At 40.0% G+C, this 17,710-nt stretch overlaps 1 protein-coding gene across 2 annotated transcripts in view; it reads right to left on the bottom strand.

The window, feature by feature from the left end:
* Positions 1-17,710, bottom strand: part of rapgef3 (Rap guanine nucleotide exchange factor (GEF) 3) — a 35,443-nt gene that overhangs the window by 15,035 nt on the left and 2,698 nt on the right. The window contains exons 1-4 of one of the 2 annotated variants that reach the window (XM_074681260.1): positions 14,940-15,407; positions 8,344-8,388; positions 1,726-1,832; positions 1,507-1,628 (exon numbers count right to left, since the gene is read on the bottom strand). In XM_074681260.1, coding sequence (XP_074537361.1) covers positions 1,507-1,628; positions 1,726-1,832; positions 8,344-8,388; positions 14,940-15,023 — 358 coding nt within the window. In that variant the 5' untranslated portion in view covers positions 15,024-15,407. Of the gene's footprint in view, positions 1-1,506; positions 1,629-1,725; positions 1,833-8,343; positions 8,389-14,939; positions 15,408-17,710 lie in introns of those variants that run through there. The other variant, XM_074681261.1, reaches the window with a different exon arrangement.

Below are 17,710 nucleotides of genomic sequence, written 5' to 3'. Positions count from 1 at the left end.
ACTCTCGAGACATTATTATCTGAATATATTAAAAAATACCAGAATGTGACAGGATTTGTTTCAGGAGTGTTCCACATATTTTTAAGTTGTGCCAAGGCTGAGCTCACCTGGCACAAAACAAACATAATTTCAACACAGACTTAATTTCAGGATGAAAGTACAGGCACTACTTCAGCGTCAATGATGTAAAAGGTAGGAACATACATGTAAAGTGTAGTATTATGTTCAAAAGCAAAACCCACTCAAAAATCTGAGTTCTTTTACATTTTTAAAGATTTCAAAAAACTGATAATTAGTTTCCCTGGTAACTAATTACATTGATGAATGATTAATTTGGACACAAATTCAGGAAACTTTAATGGGGAGTTACAAGAAACTATGACTCATTTGTTTCTCAAAGTAATATGCCCAAAACTGATCACATCGTACAGTATCAAATGGATCCTTTAAGTGTCATACCATATATCGTATCGTATCGAATTGTATATCATATCATATCATATCATATCATATCATATCATATCATATCATATCATATCATATCATATCATATCATATCATATCATGTCATGGAATGTCATGTGGTGTCGTACTGTTCCATACCGTATTGCACCGTACCATAGTGTGTCAAATCATATCATATCATATCATATCATACAGGGACGCTAGAAGTGGGGTGCTGAGGGTGCTGCAACACCCCCTGGAGGTGGAGGAGGGGAAAAACTATATTTAGATTTTTTTTTTAACGCTTTTTTTCACACACATTTGTGTTGAAATGTGTGCATGAGTCATTGGCCATTGATGAGATTTGCATAATACACAGGGTTTTGATCTTGATTGTTTTGTATTGTTGAATTGTCATTGAGGCTGGAAGTGGTGTTTCCTAGACACTGATAGAATGCGCTCTTTGTCTCTCTGACCCTCTCTCCTTCCAGAGACGTCACGTTGTGTCCTGTCGGGTTGTGCCTTTGTAGTCAAGATGGGTAGAAGAGAGTGAGACCCAGAGAGACTGTCAGCCTGGACTGTGGTACAATAATATTTTGTTTAATTGGTTTGAAATAAACCCCAATTTGTTGGCACACAACATCTGGTTATTTAGATGTCTGCAGGCTCAATAAGAAAACTGAAAAAAAAAGAAAACAAAGACCCGATTTTCGAGCGTGCACGCGTTAGTATCCCCTAGTACAGCCCCCCCTGGTATAAATGACTTCTCGCGTCCCTGATATCATATCATATCATATCATATCATATCATATCATATCATATCATATCATATCATATCATATCATATCATATCATATCATACCATATCATATTGTTCATATCATTTTGTTGCATATTTTATCATATCATCTCATATCATTCTATTCTATCATATTGTATTGGAACATATCATATCATAACGTGTCATATGGTATTGTGTCATACTGTAACTTTCAATCTTTTGTGATATAAATAAATAAATTATAAATTTAGTGATAGTCCCATGTCCCGTCATAGTCTTACCATGAATAAGTATTCCTTCATCCACTAAGACCTGCCAGATTCCCACAGCCTGACTTCTCGTTTGCAGGCCTTCGTTTTGTTTCATCAGCCACTCCACGAGCTCCTTCCCCGAGCAACACTGTCTGTTAAAGAGAAAAATCACGCAGTTAATGAAAAGCTTTTTTTAATCACTTTGTCTAATTCACAATGTGGAGGGAAACATGCTTCTTCTGTGCATACTTGTATGTTTTTAGATGATACTTCCTGTCACGGATCAGGCCGGGGTTCTTCTCAATCATGATGCTGTAAACTGATCTTGCTGCTTTTACAACACGATCTGAAAGAAACTTTGAAAAACACATTAAAAAAAGAAGATTAGTGGGTCAAACTTTAAAAATGGTGCATCTGTAAAGAAGATGAGTAAGTTAGGAATTGGAAGCATAAAAAATCTAGTGTGAGTGAAAAAAAAAAGAGAGAATCAAGTCTGTTTCTGTGGCGGGGTTAAGATTATGTGGGATGCCGTGTTACGTCAACGGCATGAGTGGAGATTTCTGTGGGCGTCGCAGTGTAATATTGTGTGTGTGGGTTCCAGGGAGGTGTGAATGTGTAAAACAGGCTGTGTTAAACTCTCCCACACCTTGCCAAGTTCCCAGCCTCTACAACTCGCTCTGCTGCTCGTACCCCACAGCAGCTCACTTTTACTTTCCGACCACCCTCAGTGTATTTCCTTTGAACCTCTTTAGTTCCCCCCTTCGCCCTCCCTTACTTCCACCCTCTGACACACATTCACACAACCCACTACAGCTCAATACGACTGCAGACAGGGGTGCGAAACCTGTAAACCCCCGGTGCAGAAACAATTGGCTTATGCAACACTAATGTGCTTTGTTTGTGGCTGAAATGCGGCTGTACTATTCCAGGCCATATCACGCTTTGCAGCAGGGCCTGCTTCTGCTCTGAAAACAAATCAAACTACCTCGACAACATTATTTGTTCTCTGAATGATTGATAAAAGTTGTTTTTCTGCCTCTCCCTGATAGACTCCCTCCCTCATATCTCCTGCTCGCAGTCTTGTGATTGCACGAGGGACTCAGTCAGTTGCGTGTTTGTTCTTTGTGTTTTCCTCGAGGCTCTGCTGTTTGCCCAAGGTGGTGGTCTTGAGATGCACACAAAACTCAACGAAGACTATGTACTACAGTCCTACTCTTTTCTTTGAATAGGGTGATAATGTTAAGGAAATGGGTCTTTCATCAACACTGCAATGTGAGCAAATGCAACAGGCATGTTTATGCCAATATTGCTTGAACCCCAATGACAAGGATGATCCTCTGCAATGGAGTCCCAGGTAGCTGTGAGTTACCCCCAGGCCCCGTTAAAACGAGAACGTTTCATCTGCAGTGAAAACATCTGCATTTACATGGAAATGCTGACAGACTGAAAGCGCTGAAGTAAGCATGCCAGGCCTGTAGGTGGTGCTATAGCTGTCTTGTCCAGAAGCAGTTTTTGGGAGATCTCCACCGAAGTAGAGTTTAGCTCGTCACCTGGTGAATTGGGGAGTACTAAGTACAAAAGTGGAGAACAGATGCAAATTTTGTTGAAAGACAGTTAGCAGATTGAGCTGCACAAGCACAACACGGTAGTTTGCGACGATTGTAACAATCGTTTCCACTGGCTTACTGTTTGCATGGCAACGGTGTCGGCAGTGTTTCAGAAAAAGGAGGCCGTTATCAAAAGTTAGCGTTTTAGGTTGGCTGAAATGCCGTTTCTGTGCAAACGTGAGGCTGAAACGCAACAAAACTTTTGCATTCACTCTAAAACCATTGTTGTGTAAATAGCCCCTCAGATTAATCTCTGCTTTCGTCAACCCTCATCTCAAAACAGGAATACCTCTTGGTGCAACTGACATCTTCTTTGGGCTTCTAGTGTAACAAGTATTTGGGGCAGAAAATCTGGCATGATCGTTTCAAGAGGATGACAAAACTGTGATTCCCAGTCTTGTGAGACTGCCACTGATATCACTTCAAGATTACGACCTCGGAAGATCTTTGAGCACCATCTGGCTACCAAAAGTTACGGGCAAAGAATCTTTTGACCAAACTTCCTTTCTGTGTGCACCCTCAGAATGGAGGTAGGACTCTGGTCTTAGGGGTCTCATGAGTAGTAGAGGAGCACAGGGTAGACTTTATCTGGCCTCTTCAACGTCCAACTGAGATTGAGATCTAGCAAACGGCCAAAACAAAAACAGAGACGGGAATGCTTGCCGTCCTTCACTTGTCCATTGGTGACAATATGTTGGCCTTCTATTTGAGATTAATTTGCAGATATACACAAGGTTGTAAACCATGGCTGATTTGAGTTACTTCCATCACGTCATCACAACTTCCCACACAGATTTCCTCAAAGGAAGACAGTGTCGAGACACTACCCATGATCTTTGCTCATCTCCTTGTCTACAGCTCATTCAGAAGATCAAAATGCCCTCTGACCCTTCACAGACCTCCTGACTCTTCCCCCTCAATGACGCAAACATCACCTTTCCCCTTTCACCTGGACATGAGGCCATGACACTTGCATGTTAGGTCCAAGTTCACAAAGTGTTGCAAATTATGATTTACAACAACTGTAACTGTGAGTGTTTGAGCAAACCAATGTACAGTGCAAACATCAACCCATCATTTCTACATGAGTCTGTTCCCAGACCTGACATCAGCAGAGTAAATGTGCCCCTGAGTGCCCGCTGTGCCCAACCAGAGTTATGTTTTCAAGAGGCCAACATATTCCCAGGGGCCTCATTTTCCTCTGGGACTCCCACAGTCACATTCTCAGGCATGTCAGCTCCAAAACTGATTTCCTTGATGAGGCTGTTTTTCCATAGCCTTACCAAGAGCCATATTTCATGGAGGACTTCACTGCTGAGCCTGCATGTAAACATTCAGAAAACCAAATCATTTCTCTGATCCTTTATGTTTGTCCCTCTCCAGTGTTTATTGTCCACATGTAGGCCAGATAATCATGTTATCTAAGGAGGAATTTGTTCCCCCCGAGTCAAATTACAGAGCAAACACCTTTTCCAAGCACAATACATACACAGCTAAAGCACAGTTCCCATCACTGATGTATGGACCATCTGTGAGGTCTGGACAGGTCCTCATAACACTTTTTATGACAGAATTTAATGTGCTTTTGAGCCACTTTATAGGACAAGAGCTGTATTCAAAGGAACTTTAAGACCGGTGATGTACAGTATAACAATCAACTTGTGCTGGTTTAGCTTTCGCTGTTAGACTTATGATATTTACATGATCATAAAATGTTGCAAACAGTTTTGGGCCGGAAAGTACATTTTGCTCTTTAGATGGACATATGCTTACAACTATGAACACGTTATTGGGTCTAGTGGGCATCATGAAAAACCACATAATCTGTTTTTTATATTCACAGCACAGTCACCTCTCAAATATTGGCTCAAAGTGTCCATATATTACCAAACTTTAGAGTCAAATTAGCATCTACATGGATCTGTATGAAATATCAGTAGCACAAAAAGATGTCCTCAAAACAGTTAATTTTCCTGTTTGAGCTATAAACCGACATCACTTGCACACATACAGCAATACTGTATGTGTCAAAAACTGCAGAAGTGAGTCCTGAAAAATAATTAACCATTTATCTTCTACATAACCGTGCAGCATAATGGCTAAATCTGCTGACAGTTTAATTCCCGCTCCCTAAGATCATTATTTCATTATTTTATTCTGCAATTTAAAGACATATTAATTATTATTACGATTATTATGATTATTATTATCCTTTCATATATATATATATATAACTATATATAATATAATAAAATATTATATATATATATATATATATATATATATATATATATATATATATATATATATATATATATATATATATATATATATATATATATATAATATTATATATATATATAATTATTATTGTTATTATAACTATCTGTGCAATGAACACTCAGTTAACAATTACTTGGTCTTGACTTGTTGCATTATTAGGAAAAAAAAACTTATCAAAAGTATATTAGAAAGCATTGACAAACTCATAAAAATAACTTTTATGATGCATTAGTGTTGCTATACTCCTCATGTGTTCATTAATGAGTATCAAAATACTACAAAGGGAATATTCTGATGCTATGATTTCTTTATATTTGTAACCTGTGGACCATAGGCTGTAAAATTAATGGTGGTAGTCTCCCCGACGTCACCTGTCTGTTTATGAAAAGGAAAATGAAGCATATCGGCTATCACGGCCATAGTGGTAGTGGCAAGGGCTTTGCGTACAGCCATAGGGCGCCTGTCGGTCATGTGACCCTGAGCTGTGCCTCTGATTGGGCGAGCTTGTGATCTTAATATCTTCTGAGCTTCCAAATAAGAAAAAAATTCACCTCACGTACAGTGGGTGCCGATGGTAAAATTAGTGATTCAGACAGGAGACGTTTTTTGAACCAGACTGTAAATAAGTTAATTCCTACTTTGAAAACAGCTTTTTTGCTTTTTGGCTTGGTGTGCATGTGACTTCCGGTACTTCCAGAGTCAGCCTCAAAGCAGACACTCGAGAAACAGCAGATTTTAGCACTTCTGCATTGTCTCATATTCTTAGACTGAAGGTTGCTGCTTGTTATGGACACATTGTAGCCCTTTCTGGTCTAATATCATCCTTTTGTTAACCCCATGAAAAGCCTGAGGTATATAGTTAGGCGCCACATGTTTTCTGGAGATGCTGAATACTTGCGAAACGAATTTCAAAAACACAGATTAGTAGCGTCTTAAACTCTTGGTCTTGTTTACCTGCAGCTGTCAACACTTGGCATGAGGCTCCTAGGCCCTAATCCTAGATTCTTACAGCAGAATATTTGATTTTTATTTATTTATTTTTACAGTAACTAATTCGAAATACTTTTTATTGTTTTCTGACATTTAAAAGCCTCAATTTCATAGTTAGAGTCTATCGTGGATCGGTCTTTCTTCCAGTGACATTACAGTGTGTGGTGCGTGGTTTGTTTTGATGCATTGTGGGGTGGAATGACGATGAGTACAGTAACCCACTCGTCTATTTTGTAGGCGAGACATCTCTCTGCTTCTTGCTCTCTGGCTGACCTAAGTGGGCTGAGCTGTGTGAAAAGCAACTTAAGATGAACGCTGTGTGAGTTTGACGCAGAGCTCGGAGCAGCTCTGTGGAATACAGATACCTGACTCCCCTCCCTCTGTCTGTGTGAGAAAAATACAAGAGCCAGCTCAGAGGGCAACGTGCATCCTGAATCCCATGACTGATAGGGGTAAAATGTTTATTCAGGCCTGGGATAAGGTCATTAGATTGTTAATATGCCAAACTTTAGATACAGAAATAAAATATGTATTTTCTTTAATGGGACCAAAGGTTGATCGTTATTTAACTATGATTTAAGAAAGGTATGTTTGACTTCATCAAATTACATGTGAGAATAAAAACACAACGTGCCTCACAGAACACAGCTTATTAAAAACAATCTGTCTTGTGCAGAGATATCAGAATGTATGATGCTCATTCTCAGCCAACATTTGCTGACCAACCAAACAAAACTCAGAGAGGTTAGCAACACCTGCCTCCTGCAGGCACCATTACTCTCTTTTGGCGCTGAAAGTTGCTTTCCATTTCAAATCCTGTTATCGGTGCTTTAACTACTCTCTCCTTGACACACTGTTGGAGAAGCTGAGATAAAGCAGAGAGAGGGGCCCGAGCTGGGTGACGTAGGGCTCAGGATGGTGTGCAGGGTCAATTATCCAAGGGCCTTTAAGTGCCCTTTAGACTCCTTGTGACGGCCTGCCTCGCTAGGAATGTGTGTGAGTGTGTGTTTTTTTTAAGACTCGCTTGAGTAGTAATGCAGGATATTTTAACAACAAAAGAATGAGTTCAGCAGTTTAAGAGGATGCAAACACTGCAACTCTGGATGATAGCAAAGGTCAGAGCAGCTGAAAACCACGGGGCTGGTGAAAGTTTAAAGAGGAAAATCCAAGACCTGTGGCAAACGGTGTCAAAGATTGTTAAGTAATAATAAGTAGAGACACACATCAGCCAGGTATGAAACTTCAAACCTGAGGATGAGACTGTTATGGTGGTTTTGCGTAAAGACTGGGATGCAAATAAGAAAACAGAACAATCCTAATGACTAAAATTTACAGAAAACTTTGTTTTAAATTATGTTATTTTTCCATGAATGCTAACAAAGGGCTATACCCTTAAATTTGTATACCAATTGGTAAATAAAGTGTCACGTTACACAACATTTTCAGCTTTTTGTTATCCCTGTCACAACTTCTTTTGAAACCTGCTGCTAGAATATTTTGTGGACTAAGCATATATTGTCTATAAAGGTTAAATGTTTTCAGTTCAGTGCACTGATAAAGGATAGCGGTCTAGGTTGCACACCCCATGAGGTTAGCCATTTTTGGGGCAGCGACCTGAATTGAGCCTGAGGTAACATTTCTACATGTAGCTCCCTTCTCTCACCACGTTTTGTGCTAAATAAAATTAGTTTGAACATTTGATAGGCTGGGGTTGCAGTTTTCTTATTAAGGATATGGTTAAAATGCTTTCAACCAAATTCTGTTTTTACGCCAACTTTTTTACCCAGTGGTTGACTTTCACACAAATTCCGGCTTTCTAATTTTATGCTTAAAGTTTTGAGGCTGCTTATCAACCACGTCTGAGGGGCATGGGCACTCACCCTGAGAAACCCTCTGGATCCACCCCTGCAGTGAGAACATTAGAGTAGTCATGTGGCTGTGGGGAGGTGTTTTACCAAAGTAGAGCTAATAGCTCCCTCATACACACCTGCTTCATGGTGTCCTTAGGACCCAGAGCTTCCGGCAGCGGCGTCTAAAAGAAACAGAAAAGAAAAACAAAACAAGACATTAAAGGCAAGGTTGGCAATCCTGTAAAACTAGCATGAATTTGAATGTAGCATCTCGTCAGGACTCCGCCTAGCCCCTCCTCCCCCTCCCCTTGGAGCTCCTCCAAAGCAACGCCCCCCCCTGCTCACATGCATGAGCGCCGCTGATTCGCAACTATGATTGTGAATGAATGAAAGACGGACTCAGCACATCATTTTATGTTTAGCACTACGTCTAGTCATGTCTCATTTAGTGGTAAGGAAACACCAAAACATTAAAACATGAAGCTAAAAAACAAATAAACAAACATGACTTCTGTTAGTACTCACAACTGTCATGCTAGCATTATCCACTTTTACCTGTGACACGATATCAGGAGTGAAGCTATCATACAAATAGTACATATACATTTTCTCTGGGACTTACTAAGGGGCCGTTTACACGATAACGGTTTTAGGGTGAAACGCAAAAGTTTTGTTGCGTTTCAGCCTTGCGTTTACACGGAAACGGCGTTTCAGCCGACCTAAAACGCAAACTTTTGAAAACGGCCTCCAGAGTGGGATTTTTCTGAAACGCTCCCGACACCGTTGCCGTGTAAACAGTAAGACGGCGTTTTCAGTGGAAACGATGATGTCACAGTCTGCCTTGCGTGCGCGCATACAACAGGACAACAGTACCGTTGGTACGATCGTCACGGACTACCGTGTTGTGCTTGTGCTGCTCAATCTGCTGCATCTGCTGACTGTTTTTCAACAAAATCTGCATCTGTTTCTTCACTTTTTGACTTAGTATTCCCCAATACACCAGATGACCCGCTTAACTCTACTTCGGTGGAGAACCCACAAAAGCGGCTTCTGGACAAGACAGTTATAGCACCACCTATAGGCCTGGGGTGCTCACTACAGCGTTTTCAGTCCATCAGCATTTCCGTGTAAACGCAGATTTTTTCCACTGAGTTTTCACTGCGTTTTAGCGTTTTCAGATGAAAAGTTGTCGTGTAAACGGGGCCTCAATACCACTTTTTTTTTTTACTTGACAGAGTCCCTGTGGTAAGAGTTAATTAGACTCTGATCCAGACGACAGCCCAGAGCCAAGTACCTCATCGGGTCAGAGGGGACAGGCCCGAGGTCGAGTGAGAGGGGCAATAGTTAGAGGCAGGGGAACTCCGTCTTTCTTGTCTTGCTCTGTTTAGCCGGAGGAGTGGTTACCAGTAATTAGGGTATGGGTAGTTTCTCTGCCATTCTTCTGCTGAGTACGAACCTGTACACCGCTAAACTCAGGAACACGCATTGAGTCAGGGGCAGTGAGCACCGGTAAAATGTACGCGCAGGAAGAGGGCAAAACAGCAGAACGGGATTTGATTGGTTTAACAGATTGGATCCTAATGGATGTGATTGGCTGATGTTTCCCTGGGTTTTCTCCTGCTGTAAATAGCGGATATCATTCGCTCTCATTTAAGAACACATCATGTATTGCTTGCCATCGGGACATACAGATCGTTTTAACCAGTATAACAAAAGTCTATCTCAATCAAACTAACAATTATACCTTTAATGCCACTGAACCCTTTTCTGCATATCTCAAGGCCTCTGAAATAAAACTGATAACTTTTTTTAGAACAGCATTCCTCTGGAACAAGCCAGACTGGATGTGATGATTATCTCCATGATAACAAAAACATACATGAAAAAAGAAAAACAAGCTGAGCAGTCCAGAGAAAAAGATCTGCTCTCCTTTCATTGGGATGGAGGTCAACACAAATACATTATCTCAACCTGTGCCGTGTTACCATTGTCTCCAGTGTGATGTGGGTGGGTGTCAAGTGTGTGTGATGAAGTGGGAGGAAAGAATACACAGACATCAGCGCAAAGGATAGAGCACAGTCTGTTAGCACACATTTTTAAAATGGAAAGCGTGCTTTCAGCTGTCACTATACTCTCTGATGAAAAGGTGATTATTCCAGTATCCATTTTTTAAATACAAATTGAAACAGAAAGTACATATGGACACACATTTCCAATAATCAGAAACACCTTCGTTTGATTTAAACCTGCTGCCTTATCTGAGTTTTTAAAATTCCCAGGTCTGCACTTCGGCCAAGGTTGCGTTTCCTCTTTCTGTCCTATGTTCTTATGTTTTTATGTTTTTATGATCCCTCATTCAGCGCTACTGTTGTCAACCAGTACTCCCAACGATGGTGTTCTACTTTTGTTAAGAGACAATTAATAAGATAAAGTTTTTCCATCCAAACCTAGTAGCTTGTGGGTAATTAGCTTCTGTTGCTACCTCTAATCCTTAGAAATGAAGGAAACATAGGGAAAGGCAACACAATGTAGACTTGCAACACTAGTAAATAGCACATTTGTCGCAGTATGTTACCAAAGGTATTCCTAGGAACACATTGTATGGTTTCAGAAATATTTCAAGTATTCAAAGTGATCACGAGGCATGGCTGCTCTGCATTGATCAGGAAGCTGTGATCCTAACATCACCGATAAACATCACAGATAAACATCTGTTAAGTGTCTCCAGACCTTTAGCAGACAGACTTTGTGGCATGTTTTGTCTGCTCTGTTGTTCAACCGGCCACGTCACAGGACCACAGTCTAAATGGAGCATTGCCAATACTTTTAACTGGCTCATAAAAAATATTGGATCCCACTGCAGGTCTGTTATGGTTGGTTAAGAGATAAGTAAACACAATGCTGCTTGATTCACTGTAATTTTGGTTCTAATGAAAGTATTTCTGTATGAGTATGACTCCATAAAACCATTTATGACCGTTTGTTTCTGCTATGATCTAACCAAAATGACGCATGTAGGGCGTAAATAAAAAAATGTCAAAAAACAAACAAGGATCTTTTCTGCTCTGTGAACTGGCAGAAACATCTTCATGAGGAGGTGGAGAGAAAGGGAGTGAGATAGATGTTTTGTTTTTCTTCTCCTACTCTATGTCCCAGGAGCAGCAAAGACAGGGACACAAAGCCCTCGCCTCTCCTAATGATGACAACAAAAATGAGCTCACTGTTGCCCCTATTTCAGATAAATGCTCCTCTGCTCTCGGAGAAGAAATTAGCAAATGACTCAGTGCCAGTTAACTCATGCTTATGTTGGACACTACACCTCAGTGACCAGGGACACTGGCATTTTTGGAAAATGAAAGTCTCAGCAGCTTGAAATCAAGTCAACTATGTAGATTGCGGTTGTTAAATTAACCTATTCACAATATTCCCTGCAGCCATTTTATTCTGAGATTTGACATGTTTATGCTACTGGGTAACATTACCAAACACTACTGTTAGTAAGGAAGTAGTTGAATTTTAATCACAGTGATCTTACAATGCCTAATTGTTAAAAAAAAAACCCTAAAAGAATTAGCCCCTTGGCCCTAAGAAGACTTTACTTTTAGCTAGCAAAATACTGTTAGCATCTTTCTGTTGGTAGGGAATTCACATTCAGCCAATATTGTTGTCTTGAAAGTGGTTAAAATGTAAAATACTGTGATCTTTTGATGTCTTATGTTGACCTTTGAACAATTACAAGCAGACTTCACTTTTAGCAAATACCGTTGTTAGCATATTCTTGTAAACAGGGAATTTTTAACCTTTCCTCTCACATAACTCTTTCAAAAAACCTGTTCGCAGGGAAATGGTTGAAAGCAAAAATAGCTGTGATGGTAAAAAGTAAAATTGCTATACAAAAAGCTGGTAGTATTACTGCCCAGAACGTATGCAGATTTAGCTAGCTAAAGTTACTACTAGTATTTTTCTGTAATCTATGAAATTATACCATTCCTTAACTATCAAACAATGCTGCCATCTAGGAAGCTATTGAGTAATAATGCTAACATTATAGTATCTGAAGGCTTGGCTATATTGTAAGCCAGGGTGGCCTTTAAAGCTAATAAAGCTGTGATTTCACAATGTCTTATGGCTATTAAAAGCAGTTTATAACACTCAAACAATTACAAGCAGTCTGTAATTTTCGCAAACAAACATAGCTATGAGCATCTTTCTGTAAGCTTGGAGTTTACACCTTACCCTTAGCATAACACAACCAAACTAAGCTCCTCAGTAGAAAGCTATTGTGCAATAATGTTAGCATTACAGTATCTGAAGGCCTGATGATATTGTAAGCTAGGAGGTAGCTGAATGCTAAGATAGCTGTAATCTTGCACTGTTACGTTTTTTTTTTTTTTTAAACAGAGCTAATATTAGCAATACAACAGTTATGAGCAAACATTACTTTTAGCTAATATGACTGTTAGCATGTTTCTGTTAAAATCTATACCTTTCCTGTAGAGTATAACTATCAAACAAATGCCAGCTAAGAAACAATTGAATGATTGAATAGCTGTGATCTTTTGATGTCTAGCTGTTACACAAAAAGAAGCTAAAGTTAGCACTGAGACACTTACAAGCAGACCTGACTTTTTGCTCTCTAGCATTACTGTTAGCGCATTCACTAGGCAAGATGCTGGCTTTACAAAACAGCTTATAGTGAAACGTAATGTATTACCTGGTAAAATTGCTGTTAGCTAGCAAAAATTATGATTAGTCATCTAGTACCTCATTACCTTCACCCTCTCTGTTGTACTTTGTAACACCTTTAAATGGTAATGATTAATGTTAATGTTAGCATTTGTGTTACAGCTTGAGAGTGGTTTTAAACATGTCAGAAACTTTAATTTGAAGTATGGACAATCATCCTTTCAGATATTGCTTATCCAGTCATTTATAAGCTGATTCCCTAAAACCAATGATTCATTAGCCTGGGAAACAGTAGCATGACGTCATTGAAACATTTCAGAGAAATATGGCCGCAGTGTGAATAAGATGAATTGAGGCACTTCTTTTACGTCAATACTATAAATGTGTTCATAATGTCAGGTCAGTCTATCATGATGAAGTTGTGAAGTGTTAACTGGACCGTCACACTTCAGTGTAAATCTTGTGATTAACCTGTAATCATGTCTTCTTAGTGGAAGAGTTTCTGTGAAGTTTATATGAGTGAGACGACCTGTATAAAAACTAACTCACCTGGTGCAGTTACAACAAGTTTATCCACTTTGCGACATTTGAGAACATGTGTAGCTACGCTGGGGGACTTCTGGACTCCAGTTATCAGACATGGAGCCAGAATGCCAAAGCCAAAATATAATCCTCGGTTAAATTTACAGTTTATTGTTGTCTAACCTTTTCAGCAGCTTCACGTAAAATATGGTGTTGACATTTGGCTTTCAGCTGCAGGAAGTTCAGAAGGCGGCTTGTTGAGATTTACAGCCGTCTTTGACCCACTGATGCTTAAAAGTCGAGTAAATTTAGAACTTGAGAGCCTCGGTGCTGCTTTGTGTCTTCCTGTGACTTGAAAACAATTACCTCCCCCTTGTGCATTCCTCTTCTAAAACCTCTACTGTAAACTGAGCGGGGGTGTTGTGCTCAAGGTGAACAATACACTATTAATAACCTGAGTTTGATTGAAAAAACCTTTGTGCCCTGTTAGCGTCTTGTGTCCCCACACCCCGGGCTGCTGAAACAATAGAGAAATCCGCCTCAGTCCACTTAAAGCATTCTTGAAATATCTTCAAGCTGCTGTTTTTGGGTACCCACACTGTGTCACAGTGTAGGTGAGAAGAAGCTCACAAAGCTGCATCTGTTACATTAACACATTTCAGTTTCAGTACAGAGTGAAATTAATTTGCTTGCACAAAAGGGGGGGTGTTTGCACTTTCACAAAAAGCTTTTAGGACTATTAAACCGCCACGTGTCTGACATTCAGTATCAGCCAATCTGCACAACAAATTATGATTACGGGTTTTCAGAAGATTCATCAGCAGCAGCCTCCAGCTGCAGATCTCAGAACAATTTATGAGGTTCCCAAAGAGCAAATGTCACCTCTGAGTTCATGATTTGTGATAAAGCTTCATTTTTTATCTCTGAATGAATGCTGTGTTGTACAAAGACATCAGTGGAGTGGTGCTGATGAGGTAGAGGAGGATGAAGATAGAGGATAAAACTGTGACTGAGCATAATGACTCAATATGTGTTCAGTGATACTGTATTTAAGTGCACTATAGATGTTATTTTGAGACTCATATCATGAAAATCTCAACTTCAACTTCTCTGGACACTGAGGGGAATAATCACTCACTGCTATTTGTTTTTACAACATCAGAAAATCGCATTGCAGGTTGTTATCTTAAAGGGATTGCGCATTAATCCCTCATTTATTAGCCTTCAATCCAGCAACATAAAACACAGTCTACTAAAATAGGCAAATCTGCTTAATAAGATGATTTGTGGGCCAGTTTATTTTACTTTGTTTTCATTTGTACACTAGCCTAATTCGCCTTTTTATGTCGGGTACCTTTCCGCAGGTGAGATCTAAACCCAAACATAAACATACAGCTCGTACAATGCAGTGTATAAACTTTGCTGATCAAATTACTTCAAACTGTCACCTCGTGTGTCACTATCTATACCCAGCTCCACGATTTTAAAGCGTAACTTCTCGAAAGGATAGATCAAAGTTGCATACCCAGCTGATGCCTCGGATGTTCGGTGTCTCCACTGAGAACCGGTCCGGGAACACTCGGTAATTGTGACTCCGAAACAGATGCATCTTGTCTCAGATCAAAACAACCGACGAACAACTTTTCCGGTGCCTGCAGGCATGATTCACCGCTGGAGAAAATCCGTCCACATGAGCCTCCTTAAGTGCCTCATGTCACTGCACAGTAACGTCAGTGTCAACAGCTCAGGATTCCGCATTTTGTCTCAGGAAAAAAAAAAAAAATCCAGTCAGGTCCGTGCTCCCTGTTCCTGTATCCCAACTCAGACCTCTCCAGACGAGTCCTCTCTGTGTGGAGGGTGTGCGTAATACCGCTCAGCCATCCTGCAGCACAGGCGCACTGCTGAGTTGCGTGTGTGCGCTTTTCTCTGACTTTTTTTTTGGCAGGAACTACATGGAGTCACCAGACTGACGGCCTTGGTTTTGAGAAGCGTTCAGTGCCTAATTATCGGTGTTTGATTTGTTTGGCTTGACATCATGAGAGTGTGCGGACAGGTGCGCTGTTTGTTGCTTGTAAGGGAAGGTAACGTGACCATTTCACGAGGAAGTTTAAAGGGGACGAAACATGACCAAGTGTCTTGAAATCTGTGGAGACTAACTCACTTTTGTTTATATAAAAACAGTTGAAAGGTGACGTTAGAGTCCCAATATAGGCTACTGCTTATGCTAGATTGAGATTAATTCATATTAATTAATTTTCATTTTTTTTCTTTTATTGTGTATCTTTCCAATCTGCAACTTTGCATCATTTAGTTACACAATTCAATTTCCAATAATATCATTTCTAATAACAGTGTGTCATGGAGAATCTACTAAAACAGATAATTTTTCCAGACAACACATACTAAATAAAGCATTATTAAAACTGAAGATGTTCCATATAACAAGATATAATCCCTATAAATACTTTTCATATCCACCATTTCTTTGGAAAGCACTTTGTTTTCAGCTTACAGCCTGAGAAAAGTGCACCCTGACAAACATCCTTGCGTTGAAAACCTCCCCAAACCCCTCCACAGACAGTCTGGAGGAGAGTAAACAACCTGTAGAGCTGACCACCTGACTGCCTGACTGTTGAAGGGTCAAGGTTACCAAAGGAGGAACTGTGTCATGCAGGTCTGTGTGTATGGTACCACGCTGGTACGCTGCAGAACTCTGTACACACAAACACCCACACAAACACACACAAGCGCTTTCTTACTCTCACATACACATATAGGCACTTATCAGGCTGTCCAGCTGTCAGGCTCTGCCCGCTCTGTGGGACGCTCAGATAAACTGCCTCCAGCTTACACAGCAGTTAAGGTTGCAGAACAGTACTTGATGTCTCTCATCAGTAGTTCTGTGGCTTCTCTGTTCTGCTGCAGGTGTTTGTCCTTTGCACAGGTGTTAAACTGTTACAGACCAATTACTCCTTTATGGATTCATAAAACCCACACTGTTATATATTAAACAAGCAGGTGTGATGTCAGGTGTCTCGATAAGAATGCACGGCAGAATTTGTCCTTCTCATTATTAATTACAGTATTCATTGTGTTCACACCCTGTTAGACATTCTGTAGACAGCTTTAATGCACAGGGTAAGCTGGCAGGTGGATTTTCATAATAAAGTAATTAAAGTATTAGATAAGTGCAAGACAGACAGCCACTGTCACACAGCTATTGATGCTGATATTGTGAAGGACACTATTCTGGTAGTGGGGCCGAAACAGATGCCAGTACAAGTACCAATACTGTTTCTGGTAGTGGGACTAATACAGGTGATGATACCAATACAGAAAACAATACTGGTTCTGATAGTGGGACCAATGCTGATACTGGTACCAATCATAGACTGTAAAAAAAATTGGACGTCCTCTTGCTCGGCTTGTGAGGTTGCCACAAAAACTGCTCCCCCTGGTGGCTGGCTGTAGTATAGGTTAAAAAATCAGCCTCTCGAGTCGTTCCAGATGAGCTGTGGTCAAACTTTAAAAAGATAATACACCTCGTATAAATGTTTATCACATCTGATTGTTGTGGTGATTTGAAGATATCATTTGGCTGCCTTGTATTCAAGTCCCCTTTTTTTCTGAAAAGCTTTGTTTTCATTAGTTATACAAGGTTAAAAATGAAGTTTTACGTATTGTGTAACAATGATTGACAGCTGCCGTTCTCGTATACTTTTTGGGGGGGATTGTAAAATATGTTGAGCGGTAGAGTCCAGAAGTGAGTAGACTCTCAAAAGAAAAACAATAATATTGTTTTTGTCACTGGGTTCCACTCAGATTCTTCCAGAACTCATCAGTTTCTACCTTGAGACTCCGGCTGCACAACTGCTACAATGGCTGCGCCTGTGACCGGGGAATTTGGCTTCAAAACCGTACAATGATAAATGGCGGAGCCACCCTTTCCACTCTATATACAGTCTATGGTACCAATACAGAGACTGGTACAGAATCTGGTAGTGGGTACCGATGCCAATAGCAGTACTGTTACCAACTCTAGTGGTTGGACCAATACAGATTCTGCCACCAGTACCAACGCATAGCATGTTTTGACTCAGTCTGCCTCCTTAATATATATTTGAGAAATGGTTGCTGTCTTCATTGTTCATAAATGTTTTCAGTTTTGTATTTATTTATTTATTTTTACAAATTGTAAATCTATACAAAAAACTGTCACCAATCTGCCTTTTATATATGTTTATATTTTGTAAATGTACAATTTACATGTTTATGTTTTACATGTTAAAAAGCATA

The sequence above is a fragment of the Halichoeres trimaculatus genome, unplaced genomic scaffold, assembly GCF_033239565.1.
Source record: "Halichoeres trimaculatus isolate MK-OKI-2021-1 unplaced genomic scaffold, fHalTri1.1 fHalTri1_scaffold_11, whole genome shotgun sequence".
Lineage (NCBI taxonomy): Eukaryota > Metazoa > Chordata > Actinopteri > Labriformes > Labridae > Halichoeres > Halichoeres trimaculatus.
This window is presented reverse-complemented; position numbering and strand designations above follow the sequence as displayed.